The 21,498-nt window shown below is 39.6% G+C and overlaps 1 protein-coding gene across 1 annotated transcript in view; it reads left to right on the plus strand.

Moving 5' to 3' along the window:
- The window catches only part of nsmfb (NMDA receptor synaptonuclear signaling and neuronal migration factor b), a 145,311-nt gene that overhangs the window by 117,468 nt on the left and 6,345 nt on the right, over positions 1-21,498 (plus strand). Inside the window, exon 16 of the mRNA XM_055161716.1 lies at positions 13,725-13,800. Coding sequence (XP_055017691.1) covers positions 13,725-13,800 — 76 coding nt within the window. The remainder of the gene's footprint in view (positions 1-13,724; positions 13,801-21,498) is intronic.

A 21,498-nucleotide genomic window follows, 5' to 3' on the forward strand; every position in this document is an offset into this window, starting at 1 on the left:
CTGAGCAAATTCAAACTGAGCATTTTTGAGTCCTCAGAGAAAACAACTTTGGAACTTTGTAGCTTATTTTATAGTTTCATCTACCGCTACTTTTGCAACTCCAATCATTTTGGATTTTATTACCATTTTTGTTTTATTTCTTTATTTTGCTCTTTGTTATAAAATGTTAATGTGTGAGCTGCTGTGTCTAAGTAATTTCCCTTGTGGATCAATAAAGTTCATCTAGTCTGTGTAAAAAACATTAAATAGAATCCTTCATAGTCTCTCTGGTGCGTACAGACCCATACCATAGAAAGCGAGTAGTAAAGTGATTTGAGCCCCCCTCCTGCCCTTCTCCTGCCCCCTCCTGCCCACTCAGCGGGACAGAGGTTATTCTTAGACCTATACTTCACCTGGAGTCAGTATCCACCAGCAAAACTGTCGTATGGGTTTAGACTCAGAGCTGAACCAGGGCACTGTGCAAATCAAATAGGGCAAAAGTTTAATATTAAAGGAAGCTATTTACTGTATGAAAACAGAATTGGGTGAAGTTGTCAAGAAAAGTGCTGTTATTTCAAACTAGTATCGCTTAAAGGTGCACTGCGTAACATTTCTAGGGTCAGTCACCTGCTTTGCTTGGAATGTTCCACTATATAAATTACATCTGACATGAGGAAGACAAGCACATTTCATTACAATTCAGATCTGTGGAAAATTGTCACTATTTACAGAAGGACTTACTGTATTTTTGAGCAATAGAAATATCCCGCACACTGTCTTACTTGCAAATTGTGAAATTTATTAGGACAAACCGTGCAACGTTTCGGCACTAGGCCTTGGCTAGGCTTGCCACACCCTATTTAAGATGGCCACCTGAGCTCTCATTCTGTTTGCCTGACGAAGGCCTAGTGCCGAAACGTTGCACGGTTTGTCCTAATAAATTTCACAATTTGCAAGTAAGACAGTGTGCGGGATTTTTCTGTGTGTTCTTGGGCTGCTCCCTCTCCTCCAACGCACCCATCTCTAGTAACTGATGTGCGAGGCTCTCATTCTTTCATGAGCAATAGAAATAAACTTAAAGGTGCAATGTGTAACTTTTTGTTTGGTGGTCCGTCACCTGCTTGTTTCTATGGGGATGTCATTGCTCTGCCTGGAATGTTCCACAGTATGAAATTAAACAGCTCTACCTTACATTTATTCAATTACAGGTGATTTTATAGCTCAAAAATACCTAGGTATCGTGACTGTGAGCGGGGTCGTCTCTCCACAGATCTGACCTGTAACTTGGTCTGGTTTGGTCTTCATGAAGATAGAAAGGGTTAATGTCATACTGTGAAACATTCCAGACAAAACAATAACATCTCCATGGAGACAAGCATGTAGTGGACCCTTCGCCACAAATGTTGCACAGAGCAACTTTAAATAGAAGTACAAAGTAGTGGTCCAAGAATTCACTCAAGCAAGACAAAAAAGGATTTGGGGAAACTTTGAACAAGACGTCTGAACTTAAGAAATGCAAATGTTTGGTTAAATATTGTTAAAGACCCTGTACCCTTGTATGCACTGAAGATCAAAATAAGTTGATGGCTAGCTACATATGTATGTATATTAATATATATATATATTATATATATATATATACATATATACATATATATATATATATACATATATATATGTATATATATATGTGTGTGTATGTATATATATATATATATATATATATATGTATATGTATGTGTATGTATGTATGTATGTATGTATGTTATATATATATATATATATATATATATATATATATATATATATATATATATATATATATATATATATATATATAAAATATAATATAATTATAAAATATTTAGTTGTTTACTAATCAGGAAGTGCATGAGTAGCATAGTAGTTGTTGTTAGATTTGCCATAAATGCAACACTCCACTCTAGTCTGTGAAAGCACTTGCGACCACATGGTGAATAATTAGGATGCTTGAAATGCATAAGGTAAGTGAGAATAACTTTGGACCTCTGCAAACTTTAAAATAAGTATAAATCTGGAGCCTACAGCACCTTTATTATGGGAGTTGCACCTGATCATAAAAATAGAATAATTGCCCCTCGCTATTTCCAATAACTATTCCACACCAGCTGCACTTGGAGGCCTTAAATCTAGTCTTATGATTCTAACAGCCTCACCAGCACCTCCATCCCGGCCACAAGTGCTAATTGGGTCCGATTTAGTGTCTCTAAATCAGGCTTGTATTCTGTGACCTCTCCCTGCTCTGTGTCAGTCGCATAGAGAATGTTCAGGTTAAGTACCACATTAAACCTTCTTGACCTTCACAGGTCCTACTTCAGTCACATCAGTGATTGTGTTTTCTCTTAATGACTTTTCAATGGCTGTTTGTGTGGTTGTGTCTGCCAGTGTCCAAACTCAAACGTGGTGTGACCTCATTTGAAAATTGATTACAGATCTATTAATCATCTCTTTAAAGGAACTCTATATAGTCTGTGATCTTGCAGATTAAAAAAAAAAAAGTGACTATACTAATAAATGAACCTGGGTTTCTTTAACCAGCATATAAATCACACATACATGTTTTTCTCAGTATATGGACAGACCGAGCCTTATACAAAAGCTCAGAACTTCCAGAATTCCCTGCAGAGGCTGCACTAGCACAGATTCATGATTGACTGAAGGTGCTTGGAGTTTAAATAGTGAGTCCTTGGATATTGAAACTAGCACCTCAGATGAGAGACTCATGTGAGGCTCTTTTTGCTTTTCTGATTGGATCGTCTTGAGAACCATTACATCAAATTATAACCTATAACATAATGGCATAATGTCCCATGTTTTTTGATTGAGAATAAATCAGCATTACAATTGTTATCAGTAAAAGCTGTATTTAATTTGAACATGTTCAGGTGTCAGTGTGGTAGTTTATGTGTCTATAACTCATTTATTCAAGTGCAGTTGTATTTCTGATACATGCTGGTGGCACATACACACATTACATCCAAAAAGAAGACAGATTCTCCACCATAAACATTGTGTACCTTTAATCAGCAGGTCTCCAGTGATGTGGAGAGGAGCTGCAGACCTGTGTGTGAATACGAAGGAAACCTGTGTGCGTTAAATAAGAAACAAATGGCAGGTGTTATTGTAGCGGACGGGCAGCTCTGATGTGATCACATTCAAATCAAGTCTGTGTGCTCCAAAACATCCATGTCATTTTCAAGTTATTTCTGGCAAGCGGCAAATGCCATGAGCCAGTGTTGATCTGTGTGATGACACACCAGCTGGCCCCCCACCAGACCCCAGGGGGCAGCGCTGAGGCAGGAGGCAGACTGAACACGCCTGAGAGGAGGAGGGGTGTAGGCACGTGGGCATCAGGGATGGGCTCCACATACAGATGCCAGGTGTGAGAGAGGGAGACTGAGAGAGGGGGTTTGAGAAATTTGAGTCATTTGCTGAATTTGCGTCAACTGTGGACACCAGAAACAGTTCAAAATGCTCTGTCACTTAAAACTTATTTCACTGTTCATTTAAATGAAATGGAAGAAGAAAAATACTTGGATATATATCACAAACATACAACACGTTCAATGTAACACTAAAGTCATCCTCTGTTCTCTGTTGCTCTGATCTGTTTGCTCTGGCTTTTTAGCACTTACATTTGGTGTTTGGGGAACATTGGGCTCATATCTAACTTAAAGATACTATATTACATGGAGCTTGTCTGTGTATGTGTTACCGTAGTAAATGAAAAGCAAACTCAAACTGGAGAGTTGCAGGGTGTAATCAGGTTGTGTTCATGTACTAGAATTGATGTCATGTCATATTTTCAGATGGAGGGCAGAGGCCTATGTAACTTTGTGGAAGATTCACTGCTGTTGGATGAAATATCCAAACTTATGATCCACAAATGTTGAACTTTATTATTTATTTGTGATTAGCTCATTACAGATTACAGAGGTATTATAAGATTACACTATTTTCCAATCTGTTATGATGTTTCCTCATCAGAAATATGGTTGTGTTTTGTTTCATTTACACATGATTAACACAAAAACCTTGCAGATTCAGGCTGAGTTCTTTTCTTAAAGACTTAGACTGTGTATAAAGAAATGAACCAAGGGAGTGTGACATCCATGTTTATGGACAAAATATCAAAATAAAAACACCAGGATCATGTAGCGCTTGTTAATATGAACATTTAAAGATCAGTCATGACACTGGATGCTTTACACTACAGATGTAACAATATCACAGTTTGATATTTTTTGCAATATATTGTGGAGACTAACAAAATTGTGAAAATGCTACTTTTTCCTTTTAAAAGTCTTGGAAAAGCCCTGAAAACCCTTTGGTACTGTTATAAAATGAAGAATTTAGGTATTTGTACAACAGCAGTTGGTGCACACCAGACGTTCCATTCGTTCCAAAAATCTCTTAGTTGGGTTCGTTTTTGTTGGCGTGAAAAACATCAATCGCACTCGGATCCTCATTAAATCAAGCAGACCTTCAAAAAAGAGGTGGTCTTGGTCTGCCTGACTCCGCACCAAATGTCAAACTGGTGAGAATGGGAACTCAGATCCAAAGCATAGGCAGTGGGTCCTAATGAACTATTTAAAATTCGAGGGCAGGCTTGGACTTCTGAATTGAGCGTGCACCAGTCCAGCCTGGACCTCAATTTTCTGAATTGAGCGCGTACCCTGGCAGTAGGTCCCCACACTTCGGGTATGGGACCAGGACCGGGGTTGGGTCCAGACACCTGGACCGCAGCTGGCAGCCTGTAGGTTTGCGAGTCGGCTTCCCATGGAGCCCCTTTGCGGGCTCCATGGGAAGGCCACCGGGCAAGTCTCAGCCTCGCTTCCGAAAGGTCTGGCGTGTGGGAGAGTCTCGGCGTCCCCAAGCCACGTGCAGTCAAACCTGCTGTGCGCAGGAGCCTTGGATATACGTCAATCGGGACAATATTGTTTTGTTTGCCGGTGGGAAAGGACCACACTGGAGTCTGTATGCCACATAATTACTATTTTAATGCCTGGTGTGGACCAAGTACTTAATTTAAGCAAAGAGACTTGTAATTTTATACATTGTGATGACCTCTGTCCATCCCTACTTTACACTTGACTCGGAAAAGTCACCGGAGAAAGTTTGATAGGACATGACTCAGACCGGAGCTTATACAATGCTTTATGTGCTGACTCATACAGAGCTCCCAGGCATATTCCCACACTGTGACGTCCTCATTAGAAGACACAGATTCTCTCACACCTGGAGATGGTGAGTGTCCACTGGGTTACACATCCCTTCCTCCTCCTCTGCAAGTGCTAATGGAGTTTAGCTAATGATCCTACATAACACCAAAGCTTTATCTCTGTGCATTTAAATATTTATTGACACAGCTTTTCTCAAACAATTTTACATTAGGTATTTGTTGCATCTGTGTTAAAATGTTCCTCATTTGTGTTGAGTACTGTTGAGCTGAGTTCTGTTTTGTTTCATTCACACATGTTTAATTCAGCCTAAATATGCAGGGTTTCTGTGTTAAATATGTGTGAATGAAACAAAACAACACAGATCAGAATAGTGAAATATGGGCCTTTGATGAAATAAAAGCATTTCATTATAGAGGTTTTTTATTGCACCAAAAAACCTTTACACAGAGAAAGCTTGCCACATCATAGACCTGACTTGGCTTGGTGAGGACAGACCTTATTGCTCTGTCTGAAATGTTCTATAAAATAGTTATCAGGTATGAAAACGGACTAAACCTCAGTCTGAAAAAATGCCATGTGATGTTATTGTGGTTATAGTGGTAGAATTATTTACATTTGAAGCTAAAAGTTTTGCCTTTATAAAGAAAGTCTGGTGAATTTTTGTTTGGCAAAATGCACCATCTTGTTAGAAAGACAGAGATGCATTAGTCCAAAGAGCATTTGAAAAGCTGCTGGGTCACTTTGTAAATGCATTCATTCATTTCAGTGAAAGCTCACTCAAGAAGCATCTTAAAATGACATTGATTTGGCATGAGGTTAGATCATTGGTGGAAGAAGTACTCAGTTTTGTTATTTAGGTATATGTGCACATACTGGAGTGAAAGTACCTATTTAAAAATGTACTTAAAGACTAAAAAGTAATAGTATTTTGCCCAGATTTTGAGGTCTAATAAAGCTTTAAATGTAGTGATTCTGTTCAGATTTGTGCTGAATTTTGTTCAACAGAAAGTCATTTTTTCCAAGCTGTTTTTATTTTTTGTTTATTTTTGTTTGCACAAATTATGAACGTGTTAAATTTAAACCCTCAGCTTTTTCAGCAGGTCTCAAATAATAATAAAAAATATTTTCACTTTTCGGTCCAGTTCAAAAATGTGCTGGACTAGAAAGTACAGATACCTGCTGTGAAATTAAAGTAGCATCCACTTGAAACTGAACTTTAAAAGTGCACTATGGAACTTTTTGGTTAGGGTCTGTTACATTCTTGTTTCTAAGTATATGTCATTGCTCTGCCTGGAATGTTCCACAGTATGACATTAAACAGCTCTATCTTGTATTCACTCAGTTCCAGGTGAATTTATTGCTCAAAAATACCTAGAAAAACAGAAGTTCTGATTGTGAGTGGAGTTGCCTCTACAGATCTGACCTGTAACTTGATCTGGTTTGGTCTCCATGAAGGTTTAATACCGTATTGGAGTATAAGTCGCACTTTTGGGGGAAATTTATTTTATAAAATCAGAGACCAGGAACCGACATTTCATCCTGAAAGGCAAGTTCTAGTAATAAGAGAGAAGATAGAAGATAGAACAGAGAACAACAGACTGTTATTGTCGCATATGAACAGTTCTTTAGATAACTATAGCATAAACAACAGAACAGAACAAGTTTACTAAACTCTCCATCTCACTCCAAATCACTAAATCACTTCTGAGCAACTCGGCAACCTCCAGAGGTAAACAGTGCGACGCTTCCTCTTCTGTGTAGCTGTCGTCAGACTCAGCATCAGTTCCAGTTAGAATTATTCTAGCCTTTCTGAATCCCAACTTGATGGTTTCGGTGTCACTGAAGTCCAGGTTTTGTTGATCCATCCAGTGACTTCTAGGAAAGTTGCATGATGCAAGTTTGACATGATACAGACAGGGCAGAGGCTCTTTCTGCAGGAGACATGCGCAGTAGAGACAGTGGTACAGGAGTAATAGGAGTAGCAGATACTGACACACAAGCCTAGAGCCTCTCATGGCTGTCAGTGTGAACATTTTAATATGCAAGTCGCAGGACCATCCAAACCATGAAAAAAAAGTGCGACTTATAGTCCAGAAAATACGTTAAGTAGAAATACCTAAAAATGCACAGTACATTCCACCACTGGGCTCGATCAGAATTCTCCTGCACCCCTCTAACATGAAACAGGTCTGTTTATATACTAACTCCACAAAAAGCCCCCATTTGTGTGGACCTCTGCGGGTACACAAAAGCGTCTGTGAACTGCATTATGAATCACCTCCTTTGTAAATGTCACCAGTCTCTCCTTGGATCTATTCGTATTCTCTATTCTTAAGTCTGGAATTCTTTGTCTCGTATTCGCTCCCTTATTGATTAACGGCCCTACCCTTTAAATTTGACTTAATGTCACGAGACACAAAACACGGACTGAGCTATTAGCACAGAAAGATGATTCATTAGAGGCTAAGAACAATACCACATGATTGGAAGTCATTTATAATCTTAATAGACCCATGTGTGCGGAACTTAATCAAAGCAAGTTAAGCGAATTTAAATGGTTGGTGTATTGATGTATGATGTGTTTAATAGTAAGTCAAATTAACGTAATATTTTCTAAACTAATTATAAAAATTGGTGTGAAAATTGTGGAGTGATTGAAGGGCCCATATTATGCTATTTTCTGAGCTATGTTTTAATGTTTCCTCATCGCAAACAAATGCAGAGTTGTGTTTTGCTTCTTTCACACATGTTTAATACACAAATTCTTCTCTCAAACAGAAAATGCTCTGGTGCACCTTGTGATGTCATGTGGTAATACAGGAAGTGCTCCACTACAGCTTCACTACATTAATTTGGATCATTTCAGACCTGGAATTGCCCATTTTTACTGAACTAAAGGTAACAGTTAACTACAAACTACCACTACACAGGGTTCCCACAGTCATGGAAATCCTGGAAAAATCATGGAAATTGAAAATGTCATTTTTCAGGTCTGGAAAAGTCATGCAGTTTTAGTATCTCTTTCACGCAACTACAGCGTTCTGTTAAGTTCTCATTAGACTGTTACGATTATTTCCAAATGTCTGCGCCTTTTGTTTAAAAGAAACGACAATAAATTCACTGACAGTATTTTGAATGTTACAAACTATAATACCAAACCTTTGTTTCCCTAAGACTGGGTCGCGCCCCTCAGGTGGGTCACAAGAGGGTCGCCTTGTCATGATCTGCATTAGGTCTGTAATAAACAGTTCTGACACATGTTGAAATGTTAAGACATGTTGGTTCAATTGAATATTGAAAAGGTTCAGTTCAGTTACTGTTTTTCATTGTTTAAAACTGGAGTAATACTAATTGTTCAGAGAGACATGATCACTCAGTCAACAATAAAATATCCTCATTAATGTTCAATAATGGTCAAATCCAATGATTTACAAATAATGTCTATTGACTTGGGTCACGAAGGTTTGTGACTTTTAAAATGTGGGTCCCCAGAAGAAAAGTTTGGGAAACACTGCACTAAACCATAAGGTGAGTGGAAAGGGTTAACATTTCATATTTAGCTCTAAAAGTCTGATCAATTCTACACATGTAGGTGCTGTAAAGTCATGGAAAATTCCCTTTAGGTCATGAAAAAATCATGGAAAAGTTTTTAAATTTTGCCAGTGAAAAAGAGCGGGAACCCTGACTTCATGACATCACAAGGTGGAAAAGAGCTTGTTGGACTTTTGGAAATGTAGAAAGACTAATAATAAAGGATTACTCAAACATGTGTGAATGAAACAAAACACAACTCCAGGTAGGTTTGTGATGCATTGTGTAACTTTTCTAGTAGGGGGTCCGTCAAATGTTTTTCTCCACGGAGATGTTATTGCTTTGTCTGGAATGCTTCACAGTGTGGCATTAACCCTCTCAGGCTCAAATTAATTTTTAGTATCAGGAAAAATCTGATATTTGGGGAAAATTATAATATGGGGTAGTAATATACAGTCCTGACTTTTTTATCCTTTGTGAACACAAAAAGTACTTTGCACTTCTGGCAGGCCGTTTCTTGCACAGTCTGCATCGTCCACGTTTATCAGCATGGATGGGAGAAAAGGCTCCTGAGTAAAAAAAGCTCATAAAATATGGATGTGGAGTAAGTAGGTACTTGGAATTTTGCAACACCTGCCTGGAGAGGGTTAAATTATCATTTCTATCATCATGTGAACCAGACCAAGTTACAGGTCAACAAATGTAAGTTAGAGCTGTTTAATATCATACTGTGGAACATTCCAGGTGGAGCAATGACATATCCATAGCGTCACAAACAGGGGACAGACCCCCAATCGAAAAGTTACACATTGCAGCTTCAATTTTGCGTAATATAGGACCTTTTAGAAGTAAAACTGCTTCAGTGAATTGCTAAGCTTGGAGTAACAGTGGCACAGTGGGTTAAACATATGGCCAAAAACCAGACAGTAAGCAGTTCAAACCTGTGAAATCAATAAGCAAGACACTTAATCCATTGCCCAACCCAGGTACAATAGACGCAAAAGACTTAAAGATTAAAAGGACATTGATTACAGTTGGACCAAGCCGGCTACTTTCTAGTCTGTTCAAACATGTATTGATTTAGCTTGTTGTTTAGCTTGTCTAATGCTAATCGCTACAATGAAAAAGGTTAAATATTTATAGATTGCTAAAACGCCATTTTACTCTAATTTAGTCCACAGTAGCTAATTACCAAACGTGTCGTCTACTCCTGAACACTGTTATGTGGTGGCTTCCTGAACATAAAAAGCCAGCATACTGTTTATTGTTGCTTTGCTTCTTTCTTTCATATTTAAAGGTGCATTGTGTAACTTTTCTGGGGTCTGTCACCTGCTTGTTTCTATGGATATGTCATTGCTCTGCCTGGAATGTTCCACAATATGACATTAAACAGCTCTACCTTACATTTATTTACAATTACAGGTAGTTTCAGAGCTCAAAAATACATACAAAAACACACATTCTGACTGTGACAGGTCATATCTATGGACGCCTCTCCACAGATCTGACCTGTAACTTCGTCTGGTCTCCATGATGATAGGCAGGTTTAAAGGTTTATGCCATACTGTGAAACATTCCAGACAAAGCAATAACATCTCCATGGAGAGAAGTATTTGACGGACCTTCCGCCAGAAAAGTTACTCAAGGTACCTATTCGTGCAATAATCATGATTTTTAATAACTTAATAGAATTTTAAAAAGTAGTAGTAGTGGTAGTGGTAGTAGTGGTAGTAGTAGTAGTAGTGGTAGTGGTAGTGGTGGTATTGGTAGTAGTAGTGGTAGTAGTAGTATTGGTAGTAGTGGTGGTAGTGGTAGTGGTGGTAGTAGTAGTAGTAGTAGTAGTGGTAGTAGTGGTAGTGGTGGTAGTAGTAGTACTGATAGTGGTAGTAGTGGTAGTAGTGGTTTTAGAAAGTAGTGATAGTAGTAGTAGTAGTAGTGGACTAGTGGTAGTAGTAGTGGACTAGTGGTAGTAGTAGTGGACTAGTGGTAGTAGTAGTGGACTAGTGGTAGTAGTGGTAATAGTGGTTTTAGAAAGTAGTGATAGTAGGTAGTAGTAGTAGTGGTAGTGGTAGTAGTAGTGGACTAGTGGTAGTAGTGGTAGTAATGGTGGTGGTAGTAGCGGTAGTAGTAGTGGTAGTAGTAGAAGTAGTAGTAGTATTGGTAGTAGCGGTAGTGGTAGTGGCAGTAGTGGTAGTAGTAATAATAGTAGTAGTGGTGGTTGTAGTAGTAATGGTGGTAGTGTGTGTTTGCGTGCGCTGCGGGTGGTGCGGCTTTGTAGTTTACTGAAGTGGTGCTGGGACACCCGAGTGGATTCGTGGATAGGGTGCTCTGGATTGCGGTTTGTGCAATCGTTTTTTGATGGGGTTGGAGGCTTATGAGCGCGGCCTATGGTGCGGAAAATACAGTACTAGGTATGTTTTAGATGAAGAAACAATGTGACTAAAAGCTCAAAAAAGTCACAAAACAATGTACCTTTTAACTTTTCCTGTACTTTTTTGGTAACTTTTAACAGCACCCAGCCTCAAACCTTACCAAAACACCTCACTGCTGACAACAATGTACACAGCCCATTTCCTGCCCTCTGAGCTGTTAACGACTCACTCCCATCTTTATAATTACTATACTCTTCTCTACTTTCCTCCCTTCTCCATCCACACTGTCTGAAGTTGTCCTGTTTATAGACCTCCATGCACTGTGCACGCAATTATCCCCCACCATATGTTAACATAGAAGCATATGGAGCGATGGAGTCCAGCAGAGCGGCACATGACTACTACTGATGCCCTGCTGGTTAGTATATAGGCCGCATTACAGTGACTATTATGGGGAAGAAGATGGGGAACTATTTCATATTTGTTGAGTTTTTATAGGAGTGAGAAAATGTCTGTAGGGTTGGTTGTGATTTGAGAAGCGAGGACTGGATAACGGAGCATAATGAATGGATAAAAAATGAAAACAGATAGATAAAATGGATTATATCTGGAATATTTTGGCAACAATGCGTTCTTACAGTGTATGAGATATGAGCAACAGTGAAGGGAAGAAAACTTTATGTATGTATTTAATTTGAAAATACTGAACCTCTATTACAGTGTATTTTGTAATGTATTCAGTTACGCGGTCCAATCAGATTACTGTGTTCTGAATACTTAAAATGCATCTCTATGTATAAGTATTCTATTTTAGTGTAAAAATACTACATGCAGCTCTATTTTTGCCATGTTTGTTTTGCATTACCAGGGTAGCCACGGAGTCTTAAAAGTCTTTAAAAGGTCTTAAATTTCATGTTCCTAAATTAAGACCTTAAAAAGTCTTAAATTATGATGTCCAAGTCTTATTTTTTTTAAATAGGTCTTACATTTCATTAGCCTATTTTTTTTGTTTATTCAACTGGGCTGCAGTACAATGTTATAGGGAAGAACAAACAACAGCACCGTGAAATCGCGCAACGTGAATGAACATCTAATTTCGAATTTGCACAAACAATACTTTGGTTTCAGGTGCCGGCGGCAATGAGTAAATCATCAGTAGAGTGGAGGAAGACATTGGATGGATCATGGGGACGTGTTAATCCACAGTGGCTCTTAGATTTGTAGATATAGTAGTTGGTTGGTCATTATTAGAATTGGATCTGATGTTTTTCACCCACATAATGGGTGCGATGTTGGTCTTAATTTTCATTTAAGTGGTCTTAAAAAGGTCTTAAAAAGTCTTAAATTTGGGGTAGTCAAACCTGGGGATACGCTGATTAAAATGGAGAAGGGAAATTGCACTTGTAAGCACTGAGCTGTGTTCTTTTTCTTTTTTTTTTTTTATTAATACCGTGAAGTTCAAAGCCAAAATTACATGATAAAGTATTCTGAATACCAATTGAAAGAGTAACTGTATGGAGTACGAAAGCTTTCAGAAATATTTGTGTGTACAGGATAGAAATTGGGGTCGCTCAATTTAATTTCTCTCCAGCGACTAGGTCAAGAATCAGAATACACTAGACGGTTTGCAAGAGCCCTGGAAGTTGTAGACCGCACACTGGCCAATCAGAGAAGAGCTGTGAAGCCGGCAATTACTTGGACACCACTAAGCGTTCCAGCACATTACATACTTCACGACCAAATAGCAGCGATTGGTTAGATAAAAAAAAGTATCCGCCTCCTGTCAACCGGATGAATCCTAATGCTGCGAGGTCAGACGGTTTCCACACGGTTCCACGGTTGCATATTTGGCTGTAGTTGAGCACAAAATAAATATTCATAAACTCTCAAATGAGTCCAGTCATACATAAAATATGTTGTGTGCATTTTATCCATCAGAATATGAACTGAAAAGTTACAACATCAAGAATTACAATCACAAAATCAAAATTTCCAGTTATGCTTTTTTCTGCATCTAATGGATAAGGTGCAGTATTGTCCAGGAAAGAGGTGCACGGTTAGCATGCTAGTTGCAGTTAGTATTACATGATGGCAAAACTTCACTCTGATCTCTGGTTTTTGATCTTCTGGTGTTTCATGTTATTTGCACTTCAGTAATTGCAAGTTAGTACAGAGCAGTGGGCGGAGACAGGGGGTAGGTGAAAACAGGATTTTTTCTAATGCAGAATTATAGAGGATCAGTCAAACATGCATGAACCGTTGAAATACAGTTTTGAGAAAGTTAATGCTGAAGGAAGAGTGTGAGAAAACGGTTAAAACCTCATAAAAAGTCTATTTTGCATAATATGTTCAGTTTCTTTTACATTTAACTTGTATTTTTTCTCCGTCTAGCACCAGCACAATCATTAGCATACAGCCTCTCTTCTCACACTCCCTGACCTTTAACAGATCTAGAGTTGCGTTCACTTTATCTTTATCGGCTGCTGCTGTCTTCACATCGCTTTGTTTACCTTGATTCTGCTCCCAGATAGCACTTTGAAAGTACTGTAAACATGGCATTGGCTATCCACTAATACTGTGTGTGTTTGTGTCTTTGTGTGTGTGTGTTTTTGCCCTGTAGCTAATCCAGACACTGAAGAGGCTGATGAGACCCTCCGCAGTGGAATTCAAGTCCCCACTGGAGCTGTCTGCGCAGGGTGAGTGAACAAGGCTCTGCAGTACTGGCATTTTTATCACTGCCGTATAAACAAGCAGATTTGTCTGAAGGGAAATAAAGTGGAGATGAAATTCTCGGAAAACTAAAAAGTCAAATCCACAAAGGTTCTTGCTTTATTTGGTAGGATAATTTATTTTTTATTAACAGTAATTAAAATGCCAATATCACACTGTTTTCTGTTCTGTTATAATGTTGTTTCCTCATCAAAAACAGACCTGGAGTTGTGTTTTGTTTCATTCACACGTTTAACACACAAATCTTACTCTTACTCTGTTCTGCTGTGATGTAATGTGATAATACAGGAAGTGCTCCATTGTGTTTTTAAACTCCATACACCTTCGCTTGAATCATTCGGGTTAGGGTTATCACTTTCAAATTCAAGTTCGAAGTTTATTGTCAGTTTTTCATAAAAAGATCAAATGAAGAATCAGAATTGTGTTTCTCACTGTCCCATGTGTAAAAAATAAATAATAAGTAGTAAATAGTGCAAAAGTGTAAAGACTGTCTTCTTGGGAGGGTCAGGGCCGGTCTGAGTCCAAGTTCTTTCTGTTCTTTGGGAGAAACAGATTCCTAGCTTCCTGGCAGCCTGGTGGATGCGGGTGGCATATAGGCAGACAAAGCGGGTGGCATATATGCAGACGAGGAGGGTGGCATATATGCAGATGAGGAGGGTGGCATATATGCGGAGTGAGGAGGGTGGCATATATGCGGGTGAGACGAATGGTGTATATGTGGGCAAGGCAGGGTGGCATATGTGTGGGCGAGGAGGGTGGCGTATATGCGGGCGAGGCGGGTGACGTATATGTGCGGGCGAGGCGGGTGGTGTATATGCGGGCAAGGCGGGTGGGGTTTATGTGGGTGGCGTATATGTGGGCGAGGCGGGTGGTGTATATGTGAGCTAGGCGGGGTGACGTATGTGTGGGCGAGGCGGGTGGTGTATATGCGGGCAAGGCGGGTGGTGTATATGTGGGTGGTGTATATGCGAGCGAGGTGGGTGGCGTATATGCGAGCGAGGTGGGTGGCATATATGCGGGCGAGGCGGGTGGCGTATACGCGGGCGAGGCGGGTGGCGTATACGCGGGTGAGGCGGGTGGTGTATATGCGAGCTAGGTGGGGTGACGTATGTGTGGGCGAGGCGGGTGGCATATATGTAGGCAAGCGGGTGGGGTATGTGCGGGCGAGGCAGGTGGTGTATATGCGGTCGAGGCAGGTGACATATATGTGGGCGAGGCGGGGTGGTGTATATGCGGGCAAGGTGGGTGGTGTATATGTGGGCGAGGTGGGTGGCGTATCTGCGGGTGAGGTGGGTGGTGTATCTGCGGGCAAGGCAGGGGGCGTATATATGAGCGAGGCGGGTGGCGTATATATGAGCGAGGCGGGTGGTGTATATGCGTGTAGTGTATATGCGGGTGAGGCATCTCCATGTCATTGTAGTGTTCCGGTATGTTCGACTAATCAACAATTCCAGCCATACCTCAGTTTTCATCATTTCCCCACAGACGCACAACTCCGAGTGCACTGGGTACATGTGATTAGAAGAGACGAGGCGCCAAATTCAAGATGATTCCAAACAGCACTCAGATGAATGCTGCTGTTGTGTCATTGGGCTTTTTTTTTGTGACAGATGTGAAAAATAGAAGCTCATTGGTCATCTATCATTGTTAATCTGAGGTGGGAGACAATTGATTTTTTTTAATAGAGTTTAGTGCTTTTCTCATTAATTCTGCAGAAATCTGTGATGTTTGTGAGTCCCCTAAGGTGCCAAATACATTTTTTTTTGTTCTTTCTTCCTCGTAAGCAGCCATATTTGTTTTGATACAGACGAAACATGCATGTTGCTGATTGGCTGATCCACATGTCAATCACGCCCATTTTGAACTGGGAGGGATTTGACGATGACCAGTGTGTATTTTGGACCCCAGGCAGTCGTTCTCCTGGATCTAATCTCGTATCTCATCGAACTTTGCCAGTGATAACCAAGACTCACTCAAACATTTGCATCAAAATAAAACAAAGTAAACAATGAACTGTATCTCCTATTTCCATTTATCAAAGTCACTTATAACTGCTTTTCAGAACTGCTTTCGGACCTGTATACCGTGTAAGCTTTGAGTACATTCGCACATTGATTTCCTCTATCTGCTCCACATGGACTGAACGCATTCTGAATTGTAATAGCGAACATTAGTCACTGCCAGATTTGCGTCGCAATGTAGAAGCCTATTACAGACGCCAAGGAAGTATATAGGTGCGGAGCCATCACTCAATTCTCCAAACCAAATCCATGCAAATTACGCTTCTATTAAAATATCATTATGGAGTCTTGAGGTTTACCGGGAGTTGTGTTATGTTTTATTCACACATGTTTAACACAAAAACCCTGGATATTTAGAACTAATGTACTTCTTTTAAAAATTACTTTAAGTGTCGATCTTACGTGAAATTGACTCCTGTGAGTTTTTAGCCATGTTAGAATGTTGTTACCTCCTCAAAAACATACTTACATACTGTGTTTAATTTCATTCACACATGTTTGAGTCATGATTTATTATTAGTCTGTCAGCATCTCCAAAACTCAAAATGCTCTGTTCCACCTTGTTTTCATGTTAACAGCTACCCTCTACTTTTAGTTCAGTAAAGATTTTAGATTTGAAATGAAAATCCAAATGATTCTAGTGAAGGTGTATGAAGTTTAAAACACAGTGGAGGATATTATTGTTTTATTACATTCACACATGTTAAACACACAGATCTTCCATATTTAGGCTGAGTTCTTCTCTCAAAAAACTGTAAAAATTTAGTAATACAGTTAGTGCTCCACTGTGTTTTAAACTCCATACACCTTCACCAGAATAAATGGATAATTTCAGCCCTGGAATAGCAAATTTCTACTGAACTAAAGGTAAAAGGTAGCCGGATTCATCAGCCGGTTTCATTTGGTGGAATCCGTCTGAGCTTGAAGCGTTAGGATTTGTTCACTCGACGGTAGACGGGTACTTTTTTTATTTAACCAATCGCTGCTATTCGGTCGTGACGTATGTAATGATCCAAATCCTGTAGGAAGAAGGGCAATATCGTCTTTCCCCTTGATAAAAGTCACCAAACATTCTCTTTGTTCCGGCTTTAAATCCTCGATCTTGGGAATTGTTGCCAACACAGAATATCTGTCTTCATCTACATCCATCTCGACCGCTTTGTTTACTGTTGTGCTGTACCACAAAATGGACCCAGACAGGAACTTGAGTTTGACGTCATGGCTTCACAGCTCTTTGCCGGTGTGCGGTCTACAACTTCTGGAGTTCTTGCAAACTGTCTAGTGTATTCCAATTCCTGACCTAATCACTGGAGAGAAATGAAATGCAGTGTTGCACTAGGTAGTGCCAGTCTGGGTAGTAAAAGGTAGCTTCTTTTATGGTTCTTTTTTAAAGACAGTACAGTAAAGTGTAAGGATGACAGAAAGTAACAACAGCTGATATACGATACATCAACACCAACACCAAGGTAACAAGGTAAATACACATTTCTGTATTGTCTTAAAGAACCCAAGAAGTTAAAGTACATAAGAGGACAAAATGAACATCTTTGGTTTAATAAGAGCATTTTGAGTTTGGAGATATAGACAGATTAACAATAAACTGTTACTCAAACATGAGTGAATGAAACAAAACACAACTTAAGATATGTCTCTGGTAAAGTAAAAACACTCTAACATGACTTAAAGGTGCACTATGTAACTTTTTGGTTGGGGAGCCCATGAACTGCTTGTTTCTATGAATATTTCACTGTTCTAATTGGAATGTTCCACAGTATGACGTCAAACTGTTCTACTTTACGTTTATTCAATTACAGGTCGTTTAAAGCTCAAAAATACCTGACTGTGAGCGGGTTCGCCTCTCCACAGATCTGACCTGTAACTTGGTCTGGTTTGATCTCCATGAAGATAGAAAGGTTACACTTACACAACGCACCTTTTAAAGTTCACAAGAATGTATTTGGCGTAATATAGGACCTTTAAAGTGTAGGTATTATACAATGTTACTGAAAGTTTTAAAGTCAAATATTTGGTCTCAAACTGGGTCAGCTACATTTTCCTTTGAACGTTAGACCCCCGTAGACGCCAAGGAAGTATACAGGTGCGGAGCCATCACTCAGCTCAGCAAACCAAATCTTTTCTTAGGCTAATTACCCTCCTATTAAAATGTCATTATGGAGTCTCGAGGTTTACCAGCTCTGACCCAAAAAACACGAGCCGATTTCAACAGTTCGAATGATGACACCATTTAGATCGAAGTGAGCTGTTTGTCATAGTTTCAAAATGGGTTTATAATGGGACATAGACAGAGCGTAAAAGAAAGCAATTTGGATGGAGATTTATGAGTGCAAATGTATGCAGATGTAAAGTAAATAAATTTGTTGGGTTTTAACAAGTTGAGAAAATTCTGCACTCTGAAGGCAGATTATATGATGTCTGTAAGATGGCTAGATACATTTAAAACGAAGTGGAACAAAGTGTGTGGTGGATTGTTGTGGCCCGGCTCTATGAACTCAACAGAGAAAGTGCAAACACGACTACGGCCAAGGTTTAAGCTCACTGTTGGAGCAGTTATTATGTTAGAATAAATATGTGCAAGTAGAGCTAATGTGCATTGTGATGACAGCGTGACCAGATGGACTCAAGTCAGAGGAACAGCCATGGGTGTAGGAGGCGGGTCCCTTTCATAGGCGGCTGGATGCGCAGGGACCTAGTGCATCTGGGTCACCTCAAATTAAAATATAAAAAAATATTAATTATCATAAAACAATGGCACAACAGGGGCTGTGACATTTATAAATAGACTAAGTAAAGCTATCGAAATGTATCGTAAGTTTTCTTATAGTGGACTTACAATTAGAACAGTAGAGTGCAAAGAAAATATTAGGTCTGATCTTGCCCCCAATCTTGGCATTATTGCAAGTGTTAAGGACGTGCGTGTCCAGGTCGGGCTGTACTTCGCTGCTGGAGGCTGGAGTGGGATAGTACAAGTACAAGTACAGATACGACGTGCGTCTGCTCCGCTGTCACAGCCCCGAGCTGTCAATGAATGCGTGTGCTGTTAGAGTTCAATTTTCTACGGTTCTGATGGCAGCCTGCCTACCTACCGGCGACTAACTTTATAAACTAATCAAAGCGGCACAATGGGAATAATTTGGTCACAAAATTAAATGGAGCTGATGACAGAAAGGGCACGAGGGTGTGATGAAATCTGGGACCGCAGACAGGATTAAAAAAAAAAAACACTTTAGGACATGGCATGTGAATGAGCAGTTTTTGTACAAATGTAGATCAAACCAAACTATAACACAGTGCTGAGCCGATACAGGGAGTGGGCGAAGGGCTGTTCTCTGCTGAGGAAGGGCATCCGGATGGCACACGAACATCCCGCACGGCACAGGAACATATTCTGTGAATCATTTATCATCCTAATATATTTCCAAACAAAAGAAGCCTTGAACATGTAAATTGTTTTTCATTGGACTAGTTTCATATTTTTTTTACGATTCTGGCAATTCACTAAACGCGCCACGTCACACCTCTTATTTAGAACTCCACACCCCACACTTGCTCTAGTGCTAAGATTGGGGGCAAGATCGAGCCCATGTTCAAAAAATACCACAATTCAAATATATTAACATGTTATTACTAATAAAGTGGGAATCTTATCTATTTTAAAACTTCAGAAAATGTGTGTAATTATTCAAAACAATATCTTGTTCTCAAATAAGCCTGAATTTTGTTTCATTTGTGCATATTCAGCATGTATCTGGAATTGAGGACCAGATTAAGCTGGCAGAACACACACCATGGAAGCTACAGTATGATTGTGTACTGATCTGAACATTGGTGGTTCAAATGCTACTCTTGATACTGTGGAACATTCCTGGCAAAGCTATAACTTCTCCATAGAGACAAGCAGGTGGTCGACCATCAGAGAAGTGTGCTAGTAGTCATAAATACATGCAGTGTCAACTATTTCGCTTGGGCAGGGGCCACACTTTGACAAGATGTTTCGTAGCTTCCTCTTCCTTTTCACCATAGTCTATTTTAAATTTTAATTGAACCCTTCTGTGCCAAATCGAATATGACACATTTTTGAGCTAAAGGAAGGCTGAGAAATATTAATCCTGTCATGGCTGTCAGGGTTGAATAATGAATGAACTCTCTTAAACTCACCTTCAACTTCACGCTTTGGTCCTCTCAGCTCCAAACTGATTCAAGAGGATTTCACAAGGTCATTTACTTCAGAACATGCTTGATTTTGCATATGGAGTAGTCCACCTCACTAAAAGCTCTTAAGTGAAGTTCTGCAAAAAAACAAACAAAAAAAAACACATATTAAGGTTAAAGACCCATGATGTAACCTTTCTGGTGGAGGGTCCAAATTGAGATGTTACTTTGCCTGGGAAGTTCCACAGAATGGTATTAAACGTTTGTATTTCCATGGAGACAAGCGGGTAACACGGCGATCGGGCCAAGTTACAGGTCACATCTGTGTAGAAGTGACACCACCAGAATCGTTTAACATCAGGTAGAAATTCTGATACCACTGTAGACTTCATAATGGAGAAATAACTTATTAAAGGTGCACTATGTTATTACTTTGCATGGAATATATGGAATGTATCTGGCCTATCTTGCATTTATTCAATTGTTGGTGTTTCCATTAGGGATGGGCATTCGATGAAACTTTCTTAATCGATCATCGGAAGAATTAACGATCGATTATCGATTAATCATTAACGTTTTTATATTAAAATGATCATCATTATTATTACTATCTGCACTACTAATCTGCATAAATAAATTCAACTTTCAGCTGTGTTTAATTCAGTTTTGTGCAACTCTCACAGAAACAAAACTTAAAACCGCATCGCTAATTTGCATAAACTAAGCGAAGATAAAACTACAGCTCTTGTGTCGCTGATGTGGTTCAACTTCTGTCGTATTAAAAGACATGATTCAGTGGAATACAGGTTAGTGTGACCATATTTGCGTTTGTCAAAACCAGGACACCGTACGGGGGGAGGGAGGTGGGGACTCGTCATCGACATTGAGCGACTCTCACCTGGTAAAGCTTTTTCCCACTGGACACCGAAACATATGTGCTGCTTTGTACACTGTGCACATGGACTCACACTTGTCCCGAACGCAACGGAAAGCGTGGAATTTCTTGTACAAATCATCGTTAAATACGCATTTGTGCTTCGGTACGTTGCAGGCTGACCGACTGTTTGTGTCTCCTTCTGAGTGCAGAGAGACACATGTACAGACCTCTGTTTGGTCACGCTACGCACAGCAACTTACATTTGGTTTGTCAATTAAATTTAACGTAATCGATGAAAGTCTTAATGATCTATTATCGAATAATCGATTAATCATGCCCATGCCTAGTTTCCATTTCTTGAAAATACCTTGAAGAGCATGCATTGTTACTGTGAGTGGGGCTGCCTCTCCACAGATCTGACCTGTAACTTGGCCTGACACCTTCAAGAGCTTGTGTCCGCAGAGACTGACAAGTTTAACATCACACTATGGAACATACCTGGAATTACATCACCAGAGACAAACAGATGGTTGGCTGAAAGTTTTTTTATTCATTTTTTATTAAGGCTAATTAAATGGCCCATATTGCACTATTTT

Source organism: Boleophthalmus pectinirostris, unplaced genomic scaffold, assembly GCF_026225935.1.
Source record: "Boleophthalmus pectinirostris isolate CB_2022bp ecotype Guang Dong unplaced genomic scaffold, ASM2622593v1 HiC_scaffold_4, whole genome shotgun sequence".
NCBI lineage: Eukaryota > Metazoa > Chordata > Actinopteri > Gobiiformes > Gobiidae > Boleophthalmus > Boleophthalmus pectinirostris.